General features: G+C 37.7%; 1 protein-coding gene across 13 annotated transcripts in view; it reads left to right on the top strand.

The window, feature by feature from the left end:
- ATP9B (ATPase phospholipid transporting 9B (putative)) overlaps nt 1-14,049 on the top strand; it is a 113,178-nt gene that overhangs the window by 19,414 nt on the left and 79,715 nt on the right. For 4 of the 13 annotated variants that reach the window (XM_083449146.1, XM_083449141.1, XM_083449147.1 and 1 more), the window contains exons 4-6: nt 3,458-3,571; nt 5,418-5,526; nt 10,980-11,038. In XM_083449146.1, coding sequence (XP_083305272.1) covers nt 3,458-3,571; nt 5,418-5,526; nt 10,980-11,038 — 282 coding nt within the window. The remainder of the gene's footprint in view (nt 1-3,457; nt 3,572-5,417; nt 5,527-10,979; nt 11,039-14,049) is intronic. The other 9 variants (XM_083449149.1, XM_083449150.1, XM_083449153.1 and 6 more) reach the window with 4 other exon arrangements.

Here is a 14,049-nt window from a genome sequence, read left to right on the forward strand (position 1 = left end):
ACCTTCAGGTCAAAGTAAACACAAGAGTAGAAAAATACCTGTCTGTAGGCTACAATCCTATGCTATCTTATTTGGAAGTGAGCTCCTATGACCTCTGTAATACCAACTTCTGAGTAGACCTGTATAGGATTGTCCCGTTAACATTTTTTGTGCAAAACACAAAGGGTGAAGTGTAGAGAAGTGAGAGTTCTTCATGTGTTCATTTTTTTAATTGGGTAAACTTGTGGCTTGTATGCATTAATGCTATATATGAACATGTATTTAGTATTTGGTAATCAGTTATTAAGTATAAAATGTGAATATAACAAAGCAGGGCTAAAATCCATATACATATTCTTTACTCACATTCATTCCTTATCCAAGAAATTTTTAAGCGTTAATATTGCTTTTTTGCGGTTTTAAAGCTGTGTATTACCTAGTGGCACTAAATTGTGCATTAATGAGAGAGGGATAAATATTTTCCGTTATTTTGAGCTCACAAGTAAACCAACCTCCTATTTTTGTTTTTTTGTTTTTCACATCTCTGTTGAAATGTTCCTCACAGAGTGTTGACTTTAAATGCAGAATAAGTGGTTGGAAAGTTAATTCCCCAGTATGGCTAGTGGTACAGATTACAAAAACACCCATAAATGTAGCAATTGTTTTTATGTAAGAAACCTTTATACGATGTTGGCTATTATGTGTTTTATAGGCATATAACAAAACCCTGTATTAACTAAATCCAGTTTAAAATAATGTTCTGTCTCTTCAGATTTTCTTTTGGCTTATTATGGTTTTCAGGATGCAGAATTCTTTTCAACACTGACAATAATAATTTGTTGTAATACATTTTGTGCAAATCACAAAAGGGCACAGTTTGGCTTTATTTTTTTGTTCTTTGACTGATTTCAGTAAATTCTATGACTTTAGCATTGATTCTTTGGATAGCCAGCCTTGTTAGTTTCTAATTTAATATTTGACTGAAAAGTAACTCTTGAGGGAGAGGTGTTTCAATGAGTGTGAAATAAACAGGCCATTATATACTGTGCCTTTTTCCACAGTAATAAATTATCTTGTTGGTTACTTGTTGACAAGAATGCTGCGTCTTTCAATTCTTAATTTCAGTAAGAATGCAGATTTTTGTAAACCTTGTGCACTGGTTCCCCCCCCCCTCCTTTCACTCCCCCTAACCCACCAACATTATTCAGCTAGCTGGCACATACAAGGATATTACTTATAACCCCTTCTTTATTAAAAAGAAAAAGTGAGTCCATAATGTGGACTCCATAATGTGTTTTCTTTTGAGAGTATTAATGTCAACTGCTTTCATGCAGACAAATATTTTCATCTTCATTGCATGAAACCAAAATTTTCTCTATTTACACGGAACGTTTTCCTAAAGGTCATTAAGTATACATTTAGACATTGATTACTGTAGTTAAATGCACAATGTGTGTTTCAGGGGTTTAGGCAGAGTCCTGATGCCTGCAAAGATCAGCCATGATTTGTGAACACCTGTTGGCACAGCATAGTCCAGATGCATTATTAGTCTTGGAATATTTTTTCTTAAACTTTTCCTTAGGAAATGGAATACTTTGAAAGCGTTTTGTAATTGCACAGTTGGAATCCTATTCTGGCTTTAGTATGAATGCAAATTACTGAGCTATTAATTGATACTAACTGGGATTTTAAATTAATTAGTGGTGAGGGAGGAAATATTGTTACCCTGCTGAGATTAATTTATATAAGAATTTAAACATTCTAGAACAGAATAATCAAGTTTCATTGTAAATATAAACACAGTATTTCTGTAGCGTACCTCTTAGCATTTGTACACATACTTGTAAATCAGTAATAACTGCTAAACCAATTGAATTTCCTTGTATTGAAATTTCCATAATACGTTGGTTTGTCTGGAGCTTACATTTGAATGCACTGTGTTTGCATTCTACCCACATGCAGACTTTGGGGTACCATTCTTTATTTTCATATTAAAAAAGGAAATGCATTTAAACATAAATAAATTACAATATTAACATTTTTCCCGTGGGGAGAGTAGCTAGGGATAATAGTAGAGTGACAGGTTATATTATGCTGATTTTATTGTACAGTACAATCCAGAGCAACTATTTTGTATCACTTTGATTATATGCATACTGTTTCCTCTTATATCATAACTCTTTCTTTTTGGAAGGTTATATACTTTTCTTTTCTGTATTCATTACTCTTGTTGCTAATGGCTAGGCAATACTGAAGTTGTTCTTTTATCACATTTGTTATTGAATAGTGGCCTCACTTTAGCTATGAATTTAGAGAACATTAATCAAATCACTGTTTTCTCAGGTTAGTTCCCCATCCATATTATGGAGATATAACTGAAGTATCTTATAGAAGCTCAAAAATTTTTTGAGGATGAGTAGCATTGGCCTCTCCTACATACACACCACTTGGGACGCGGGTGGCGCTGTGGTCTAAACCACAGAGCCTCGGGCTTGCTGATCAGAAGGTCAGCGGTTTGAATCCCCGCGACGGGGTGAGATTCCGTTGCTTGGTCCCTGCTCCTGCCAACCTAGCAGTTTGAAAGCACATCAAAGTGCAAGTAGATAAATAAGTGGGAAGGTAAACGGCGTTTCCGTGTCCTGCTCTGGTTTGCCAGAAGCGGCTTAGTCATGCTGGCCACATGACCCGGAAGCTGTACGCCGGCTCCCTCGGCCAATAAAGTGAGGTGAGCGCCACAACCTCAGTCGTCTGCGACTGGACCTAACGGTCAGGGGTCCCTTTACCCTTTACATACACACCACAGTACCATTCCATGCATACAGTTTCATGAGCCATGAAAAAATACTTCTCTTTTAATTTTGAAATTATACTTCTAAACTTTTAAAAGTTTCTATGGCTCACACTGTTACCCAACCTTCCTCGTGTGCTAGTTTTGTTTAACAAAATATCTAGCCTGAAAACAATTCTTAGCGAATCTTGCTGACTATCTACAATTCTATGATTCTATTAGTAACCACCAAACACTTACCCTCCCCCCCATTGCTAAATTTCAGGGCGCCCCTTATTAGTGTCTGGGCTCCTGTAAAGGATACCCTCCTCTACATTCTTGAACTCTGCTTATGAGCTTATTGTATTGCTAAGTATTGCTAAGATAATACATGTTTTGTCTAATGAACATTCTGTAGTGCTACAATAAATGCTAGATACTATAATGCCTATATTATGGATGAATTTTCTATTTAATATTTTATATTGGAATCGTCATCATCATTAAATGTTCATGTTACTATTGATTGATTTTTCTGTGTTAGTAGAGATAGTTCAAGCCATGTTGAAAGCAGCACTCAAAAAAAGGAAAAGAAACTATTATTGATTATAATTGTGATTAAAGTTCCTGTTACATAAAAAAAGTTTCTGCATACTGGAAATGTTTTTGAAAGCACCATTTCCTGGTTTTTCTTTTTTCTTTCACTTTTAGGTTTTATATGAACAATTCAAGTTTTTCTTGAATCTTTATTTTCTCGTAGTCTCCTGCTCACAGTTCGTACCAGCGCTGAAAATAGGCTACCTCTACACCTATTGGGCTCCTCTGGTAATCAAAAATGCTATACAACTATATATATATATATTTCTTTTATGAGCTTGTGTGCACATGGCCAGTGTGGTTGTATTGAACTGTCTCCTAACACTGATGGGCATGGCAGCTTACCTGGAAAGAGCAGTGGCAGTGATGTTGGTTCTGTGCACATATGCTGGCAAGAGCACAAGATTGGCTCTGCTGTTGTGTTCATGAAGCCCAGCTCTGCCATTGTCCCATCCCAGTCCCTGACAGCAGCTCTGGGGATCAGCTCTGTGGCGCTCTTCCACCACACTAGCTTCTACCACACATGAAAGACGCTCAGTGCAAAAGAAACATTTCCTATTTCTTAATGGTTAGAGATCAGGAGTATTCTTCTGATTTCCATGCTTCTCCCATTTCTCACTTGAATGATCTCCATTCTCTTTTCAGAGCTAATGTCAAACGACATGGCTTTGAACCAGACTCTGAAGTCTATTTAGTTTCAGATACTTATGGTTTTGACCATAGTTAGTGGGGGATTTTGAATGAGAAAGGAGCAAAAGAGAATACGATCTTGTGAGGAAAGGAGAGGAATTGCAGGGTAACTCCTGGTCTCTTTAACAACACTTCACAGACCATGACGTGTTATATCTGAACAGAGTCAGATCAAAAGAAATGTGACTCTCATGTTAAATGGACCTGTGTGTGTCTGGGAAAACTAAGCACATTTTAAAAAATAATAATACTTTTATCTATAATAAAAAGTTACAACTTGTATGTTCTATAATTTAAGAACTACGATTCTACCTATGCTGTCTAAAAACATTGGAAGTATCTGGCTATAGCCAGGATATTACATTTAACATTGGTTATTGATTTTATTTTCAAAGGGAATTGGCCAAACTTTTTTATAACTACTCCAGAAAAAAATGCTATAAGGTCTACATGTGGCACATAGTCCAAAAGTTTGGTATATCTGATCTAGTATATGCAGCTAAAAAATGTTTCAGTACATTTTTGGAAGTAATTGATTCCATGGAACTTACTCCTAAATAACTGAGTTTTGGCTCACTATAATTTTTAACCAAAGTCAAGTTACCCACCTTCAAGGCAAAAAGAAAAACTTGTTTAGGAGATTAGTCTTCTCTTGTTACATCTCAACCTTTATTTAAAAGTAAGCGTGCTTGATGATTTTTATCATGCACCTCAGCTTCATGTCTTGGAGAGCATGGGTTGGTGCAGCTGTAACATCGAAACCGTGCTTTGGTGTTACGTGCCTGAACCTTTGGCTCATACGCTTCCCCCTCGCTTGAGCTTGGAAGGCCCTTCCTCCTTTCCTGGTTTGAAGCAAGTCATCTTTGGTTTGTGCTTGCTCTCTAAATAAGAATTGAAAACCAGGGTTTGCTCCTGATTTGCAGAGCAAGCACAAACTGAAGCTGCACAAAAGGGAAAACTATGATGTATCTTGAACCAGGAAAGGAGAGAGTGGAGTGCCAGTGTGCATTGGTTCTACCAGCTCTGTTAACACAGCTACACACCCACAGTTTGTTGTTGCATATGAACCATCCCATTGCCTTTTAGATGTGAATTTATCTGAAAATAGCTTTGAGTGGAGGGTACTATATTTTGTTCTTGTGATGAGAGCCTGTTCAATAGTTTTATCACATGTTTTGGAAATGTTTCCAGAAATCATTGGCTATGTCTCAAATTTTCCTCAGCTGTTCTGGAATAACTATGACCTTGGCAAAAGGGAAGAAAACACACAACAAAACTCCAAACAGTCCTACTAAAATGAAATATAAAGCGCATGCTTTTCTTATCTGTGGATTTTAATAGAAATATTTTCCATTTCGGGAAATGTTTGTTATATTTTAAACAGGGATTTGTTTTGGCTGTCACAGTGCTACGAGAGGCAGTTGATGAATTTCGTCGTTACCAGCGAGACAAGGAAATGAACTCTCAATTATATAGCAAGCTTACAATAAGAGGTTGGCAAACTTTTTTTCCCTGTGAATCATGAATAGCATTCATATTTTCTGGTCTGTGTGAAGTACTATTTCTTTAAACAAGACCTCCAAATTATGGCCAACCCAAAAAACACAGCCTATTAGCATATACTGTGGCCTGTTCGGTGCTTAACAATCTCCTGTGTTTGTAATCCTAGGCAGGCAACAAATAGAAGGTTGCCATACATGGTTGGTGGGTTTCATTCAGTGCAGTGGCTCACAAATTATGCTGGCCTAGTAGATTTTACTGAGGGAAACTAACAAGACTACTACTAGCTATAACTGATGGAAATTATATGTTAATCACTACCACTTGAATAAGGCAGAAGAATATGAGTTCATCACACATAAAATACATATGCCAAATTTCTGTATAAATTCTTTTTAAAATGCTGGCATTATAACCTGAAATAAACAATGTATGAGTCATGGATTGCATTTAACTCAAAGGTTGGTCATGTCTGCATTAGATTCTTCAAAGATGAAACTATCAAAGGCAAAAGGCTATGTTAAATACAGCATACATTTCTCTCCTGTGTTGATCTTACTCATGGAATAAGCCAATATATTTGGTAAAACTGCTGAATAGATTTTAATTTTATTTGGTGTTTAATATAACAATAATTAACATTCCATTTTCCCTCTGTTATGTATACATTGAAATCATCCATATGCAATCATCCATATGCAATCATCCATGGCTAGCCTTTGGAACAAAAATGAATACTATTTACTAAAACTCTGCTTATAAATTTCCATCAAACAATGCCTTTTGTTGAAGCTTATACTGCTTATTTTCTTTATTTCATGGCTCCATGTATTGAGTATTCTTTCTGTATGTAGAGATTTTCTATCATCTCTTAATTGTGGCTTGCTTCATTTTTATGTTACTGTTTAGTTTGCCACTTTCTGAAAACCTTCTGATCACCACAAAGGATAGTTTAGTATTGCAGGAGATTTTGTGGCTTCTAATGGGCCAGTTCAGGGTAGAACACTCATGTAGGCTTGCTCTCCCTCTCTGCATGTTGGAAAACACCCTCATACACAACCCAGTTCTGCTCATTTGACTAGTAGGGGCAGAATGTGTCTATGGATACCTAGTCAAATATGTATCCAAATGTGCACTCTGTCCATCTGTTGTACATTACTTTCAGCCTCTCTCCCCCTTCTATTCCAACCAGTCCCATGCAGCACTGTATGACAATAACTTATTTGGGGTGAAAGTTGCTACATAGAACTGCAAGCAGTGCAACTTACCAAAGCATGGCAAGGCAGGGTGCATTGGTCCCGTTGCCTTGGCAATGGCTCAGCAATGGTGATGCATTCCCTTTTCCTTTGTTCTGAAATAACAGCAGATGGAGGGAAGAATGACTGCAAATGAGTACAAAGGAATGGAAGGTCACACTTGTTTAAAAACAATTTTGTTCCCCCTGGAATGGCATCTTTTGTAAAACTTTCATAAACTTTCATAACCTCACGATGCATAACAAGGGAAGTTCATGCCTTAGTTCTTAAAAGGCAATGCCGGGAATTCATGTTTTATAGTCCTCTACTTATGCCATCCTTGGAAGAGAGAGTATTTCCCCCTCTCTGCTCCTTGCCTAGACGCTTGCAAGTTCTCTTCTCCTCTACCCCCCATCAGTCTCTTATGCATATAGTTATTATTTATTGTTATTAGTTATTAAATTTATGTCCCCACTCCTTTTGTGCTTTTGGTGTGCACCTGAACTGAGCAAGTTTGTTGATGATGAGAGTTCCATCCTGCAATCATGTTTCTGGAAAAAACCAGCAGAAGTATGCTTTCCCAATTCCCAGCTCATTTGTGTGCACGCTGTTTTTACTAAGGGTATTGGGTGAAGTCTAGTGATGTCTGTCTGACCTAGGACAGATGTAGCACGGACAGCATTTCCTCAGTGACCATGTTCGCATGTACCAATAAGCCAAGAAACTTGGCTTTATAGACCTTACTGTGTATTAGCTGCTTGCTTGTACACGCAGCCTTATCACTGCTGGTTGTACAAGCAGGTAAGCAAACAGGGAAGGGAGTAGCTTAACATTATGTCCAAACCCAGGATTGTGGTTTGTTTCTCCCTAACAAGTTAAGATTCATAAAGAAGCAACTCTTGGTTTAAGGCTGGCTAGTTCTCATGGCTTTTCATGGTGAAACAAGTTATTTGTTCCAGTTCAGACATAATGCTAAGCTATTCTCTTTGTGGTTTGTATATTCATTTGCATGAAGGGAAGATCAAAGTGGGTGTGATTGGACCAGGTGCATCAGCTCATGTACAGGATGGTTTATTAAACCAAGGTTCTCAGCTTATTGTTATGTTGGAATGCAGCTATTGCAGGGGCAGTTTGTATGTTGGAAGGTGCTCCTTGTGGCTGTCTTTAATATGAAACTCCAGCATTCCCCCACATCGTATAGGTAGTATTGTAATTAATGGGCATTTAGTATATGCTGTACCAGCTATAGGTCTCACAAAGAGTCATAGATCAATATAGCTATTTTAATAGTTACAGCATTAAGCAGTACAGTAACTTCTTTGAACAGTCTTAGTACTGTTGCCATGGCTCTTCTGATTAAAATGGAAGTACAGCCACTATTACTGACAGGTACATACCGTATGTACTCAAGTATAAGCTGACTTTTTCAGCACATTTTTTATGCTGAAAAAGCCCCGCTCAGTTTATACTCGAGTGAGGGTCCTTTCGGGCTGCTCTTTCCTCCTTCTCTGCCTTTGCTGCTGTTGGCGGCGGAGGAATGAGCAGCCTGAAAGCAGCCCTTTTGGGCTGCTTGTTCTTCCTCCGCCGCTGCCGCCACCACCAGGTTTGTGGTGTGGTGAACCCGCTTATACTTGAGTCAATAAGTTTTCCCAGTCTTTTGTGGTAAAATTAGGTGCCTTGGCTTATATTCGGGTCGGCTTATACTCAAGTATATATGATATATCCCGCCCAAGAGTTTACACTCATGTGATCCATTATTCTGGGATCAATTGTATGGTTATTTATTAAATCTGCAAAATGAGTGTCCTAGATTCCAAAATCATTTGGACTGGAATACCCTTGCTACAATGGCATGACTATTAATATCTCCCCCTCTGGGTGACACTATGCTTTTGCGTCTCTAAAATGTGACAGTTGTCACAGTTACTGACGTTTCTTGGCTAAGAGTAGGTTTATTATTCTTCAGTACCTGGTCAGTTTCTCACCAATTACTGCTTTCTATTTGCTCCTGTCCTAATTCCTCTATTGATCTCCCATTGCTTCAATTTCTTGACCCAAAATTTCAGAGCTTTGCATGAATATAACAGCTTGTTTTAGAAAATTGTCATCTTCTTTTTATGTGAACCTCCTTGATAATTTTGTTGTGAGCTGGAAGGACAGGATGCAGATTCGAAAACAACCGGGGGTTTAGCTTTTTTGACGATAAGCACATTTTTGGATTTTTGATTTATTTACTTGAACCAGGTTAACTAGCCAAAACAGAGACAGTATCTTGAAGAGAAATGTTGAAAGGAGGCTTAACATTCTTTCTACTACAGCATTTGCATAATTTTGCTTACCTTGTTTGTGGACATCTTTTGTTGGCATTCATAGACTAGGATTATATATATTTAACTCCACTGCAATCTTCTTGAGCCATTCAAGTGTAATGAATTATGATAGACACTTAATTGTGTTCTAGTTCCACAATACGGCTTTAGGCAAAGGCTTGCGCCTTGGTGGACTATAAAGCTTCGATATGCAGTCACTTCTGACAGCTTTGGACTTTTTTATTGGCAATTACACAGATGGTGAAGAGTGTTTTTAGCTAGTGAGATGTGTTTAGAAGGAAAAAATAGTTTGCAAAAATAATTTATTCAGTGAAAAGCATTTGATGTTTTTCTCAAATTGTCTTTCCAAAGTTGTAATATTATATAATTTGTATGTTTTCTGAAATGTTATCAAATGACTACTGGTTCTAATAGTCAAAGGAGAATTGTTTATAGACATCTTAAGGTTTTAAATTATCGTTTTTATTGCTGAAGTATGTTCTACCAGCCCCCCTGCAAACAAGTGGGCATAGGGTAAAACTTACCTGAATTTGTACATTTGCATTGGAAACAACTGTCCCTATTACCGCATTCATAAAAAAGTGCACTATGCTATGAAGGATAAATTTACACATTCTGTACTTCAGAGCAGCAGTTTGATAATACATGATTTTACCGAAGTTTTTCAGTAAAACAGAAGTCTCACTCTCATAACACCAACTCTTACCGTGTTGTGAGAAATTAGAATTTTGGGGCAGGAAGGCATATTCTGAGAATAACTCAAGAGACCAACATCACGAGGCATTGAGTGCTATCCCCCCCCCCAATGAGCAATACTTCACAGAAGTGGAGATGGGGTCCACCCAGTATGGTACTTAATTAGTAAAAACACAAGTATTTAGAATTGGGATACATGCATTAAGTGCATGATACTTTGTAATTTTCAAGCAAAGGTTGTAGACATGCAAGATGTTCACAGGATGATTGGGAATAAATAGTATCTGAGATAAGTTTGGGTGTCAGCTGTATTCTGGATGCCAAATTTAGGTTATCAGATAGGAAGATGAATTTCAAGACTTCCCATATTAATAGGTGTTTCTCATTTAAATGTTTAACTCGCCTGACTTTCCAGTGACACTCAGAGTAATGCTGTGTTTACTATAATTTATATTAATTAATTTTTGAAGAAAAAGCATATGTTTTCTTGGTGTTAATAGCCATTTCACCAATCAAGAACTGCTTTTTTGCAGAAGAAAATTAATTTCAAGTGCCAAATTGGTTTTTCATCTCACTGTTCCATCAGAATTCCCGAGTGGAACTCATTTTGCTAGAAATCAGTCAGTTTAGTTGTTTGGGTTTGTGTTTGGCACCAAATGTTGCTTTTGGGTAAGATTGGTTCTACTTGACATCATAATTTATTTGGGCCCACCTGTCAAATATGGCCCATGAAGGCTCTTTTTTTGGGGGGGAGGGATTTTGTTTTGAACATTTTTTCATCTCATTATATATCATTTCCCAATATGTGCTTGCCCACCACATATGAAAAAATGTTCCTTCTACTTCTTTACATTTCGAACACAAATCCGATTCGACATTTTGTACATTTTAGCCAATCGACTCTGAGTTAAATACTATCTATGAATCATTTTCATATAGTTCTCTTACAGTGTATAGCGTGCAGTAAATTTCAAATAATTCTTCCAAAATTTCTCCCAGAGATTTAATTCTATATTGATGTTACAGTTATTTTAAAGCTAGTTGTATTTAAGTAAGCTTCTTAATGGTTTTGGGAAAAAACATTTATTTGATAAAAAAACTCCCACAAAAGTCAGCATAGGAGTAAAATGTGTCTGTGATTTCTTGATTATTGCGTATGTTGACTTATTTTTTATTTATTTAAAGGTAAAGTGCAAGTTAAAAGCTCAGACATTCAAGTTGGCGATCTCATCATAGTGGAAAAGGTTGGTACTTTAAAATATTTTTAGATTGGGGACACACACACGCTACAGATAAGAGCTCTTAAAGTATTACCCGGTTTATCGTTTTTGCTTTTTGTATAATTTCCTGCCACAGAGCAGGTTTCAAGCAGAATAGGTGGTTAATGGGCATTATCTAATGTTATGCCAGCAGCCTGCCCTCCATCTGCTCTGGAAGGTACGCCAACCTTCCAGAGCAGATTTTTAAGGTGCACAGTGAGGCTGTAGGGGAAAACAGAAAAAGAGAAAGTCCTGTTGCACAGTCAGAAGCCCATTGCAGTCAAAAAGGCACTGCTGGATATCGCCCATTGTTGTTGTTGTTGAGTCGTTTAGTTGTGTCTGACTCTTCGTGACCCCATGGACCAGAGCACGCCAGACACTCCTGTCTTCCACTGCCTCCTGCAGTTTGGTCAAACTCATGCTGGTAGCTTCGAGAACACTGTCCAGCCATCTCGTCCTCTGTCGTCCCCTTCTCCTTGTGCCCTCCATCTTTCCCAACATCAGGGTCTTTTCCACAGAGTCTTCTCTTCTCATGAGGTGGCCAGAGTATTGGAGCCTCAGCTTCAGGATCTGTCCTTCCAGTGAGCACTCAGGGCTGATTTCCTTAAGAATGGATAGGTTTGATCTTCTTGCAGTCCATGGGACTCTCAAGAGTCTCCTCCAGCACCATAATTCGAAAGCATCAATTCTTCGGCGATCAGCCTTCTTTATGGTCCAGTTCTCACTTCCATACATCACTGCTGGGAAAACCATAGCTTTCACTATACGGACGTTTGTTGGCAAGGTGATGTCTCTGCTTTTTAAGATGCTGTCTAGGTTTGTCATTGCTTTTCTCCCAAGAAGCAGGTGTCTTTAAATTTCGTGACTGCTGTCATTATCTGCAGTGATCATGGAGCCCAAGAAAGTAAAATGTCTCACTGCCTCCATTTCTTCCCCTTCTATTTGCCAGGAGGTGATGGGCCCAGTGGCCATGATCTATGTTTTTTTGATGTTGAGCTTCAGACCATATTTTGCGCTCTCCTCTTTCGCCCTCATTAAAAGGTTCTTTGATACCTCCTCACTTTCTGCCATCAAGGTTGTGTTATCTGCATATCTGAGGTTGTTGATATTTCTTCCGGCAATCTTAATTCCAGTTTGGGATTCATCCAGTCATAACCCTGAACAAAGGATACAAGAGAACACATTTAAAATCTTGATAATTCCTTGTTATTACATAAAACTTGCAATGATCTCCTGCCCAAAGGTGATCAGGGCGATTGGGTCCACACACTTGCATAGCTCCAGCAATGTTGCAGCCGGATATGCTCCCAAATAATTAATTGGAGTTAATTGGTAGGGCTTATTTTATTTATTTCATTTTAGCAAATCTAAAGTAGATCTTTTTCAACCGTTTTTGTCAGTATGAAGGACTTTATAATTTTAAATATTTACTTTTGTTACAAAGACAAATAATCATAACTGACAAATATGAGAACTTGTTTTTATTGGTATCCTGCCATTGTAATGAGAATGGTAAGATTAATTATGTCTGGTGGTGTGTGAGAGAGCTGCGTTTTTGTCAAAGCTTCAGCTTGTTAACGGGCAACAGTTTTAAAGGATAACGCTAGTAACCTGAGATGTGACTAAAAGGTTTATGTCAACATTAAAAGAGAAGTTGTAAAGATGTATAGTTAATCTATATAAAGACAGCACATCTGATTTTATGTTTGTCATTTAAGGAATGATTTATTGACTTCTGAAGTTGCCTTTTGCCTCTCCTCTCAGTTTTGCAGATAGTAGGTTCACAAGTATTGAATATACAATATAGTTCATGTTCTTCAGTAAGATTTATATTTTTTCTGTACCCTCTCTTTCCACCTTACTATATAAAAATACTTTTTGCTCAACATAGGAAGGATCTGGACGGTTTTAGAATATGCAATAAAATTTCAGTATTTTTTTAAAAAATTCTGACAGAGTGAAATGAGATTCTACACTCATTCTCATGTCATTTGCTTTTCTTAGATGTTGGAATAAGCTCTTCTGTTATTTCTCTGTAGAACGCTAAAGGTTTGCATTTCCCATCATTTTGTGTTTTTGTGTGTGCGTGTACACACATACTTTACAGCAGCGATGCAAGGCTATTTATTTGATCAGAGATCAAAGTCACTGTGCAGAGGGGGTTCTCAGTCTAAAATGCCTGATTCTTAAAGGCTGTTTGAGGAAAAGTGATAGCGTAAACTAGTGCTGCTGTTTTGATGTTTACTGTACTTAATGTCTGCTATTTGTAACTGTGGATCTTGTGATATGGGCAAAATGCTAACGGTGTCTTTATCCTAGTTGCTAAGGACAAAATCAACCCCAGTTAGCTTTAGCATTTTGATAGTTTAGCAAGTTAAACATAGTTTTAAAAAATGAAAAGAAGGGGAAGAGAATTGAAACACCATTGGACAATTGACATAATTTTTAAGGGATATGTAGACCATAAAGTGATGGTTTAAGTTTGCTAATATCACACACACACACACACACACACACACACAGAGAGAGAGAGAGAGAGAGAGAGAGCAGTAAAAATTAATGCCCAAGTGCTAGCCCCCAGCCATCCAGGTTAGTGTGCTTGTCAGATGGTTACTGAGCTACAGTAGTTTGCTTCAATTCAGCCTAGTGCAGGACCCAGTGATGGCTTTAGAGGCAAAGGGATTTGTGTAAGCAAGCTCACATCCCTTTGGACCCCAAACTTTTCTTGTGCTGCACTTAAACAAACAAACAAACAAATAAATAAATAAAATACTTCATTTAAAGAACTGCTGCTTATTGAGATATTACTAGTTTGTATAAATAAAGAATGTATTTGTTGGAAACCAAGTCATTATGTTTCTGGAGCAGATTTGGATGGGTTCAGGGGTACACAGAGGAGGGGGTAATTCTGTTCCATGAACACAATGACTATATGGCCTCGATGGCCCTTGTGGTCTCTTCCAGCTCTATGATTCTATTCTATATGGGATTCAACC

The sequence above is a fragment of the Podarcis tiliguerta genome (assembly GCF_965153285.1).
Source record: "Podarcis tiliguerta genome assembly, chromosome: 7".
Lineage (NCBI taxonomy): Eukaryota > Metazoa > Chordata > Lepidosauria > Squamata > Lacertidae > Podarcis > Podarcis tiliguerta.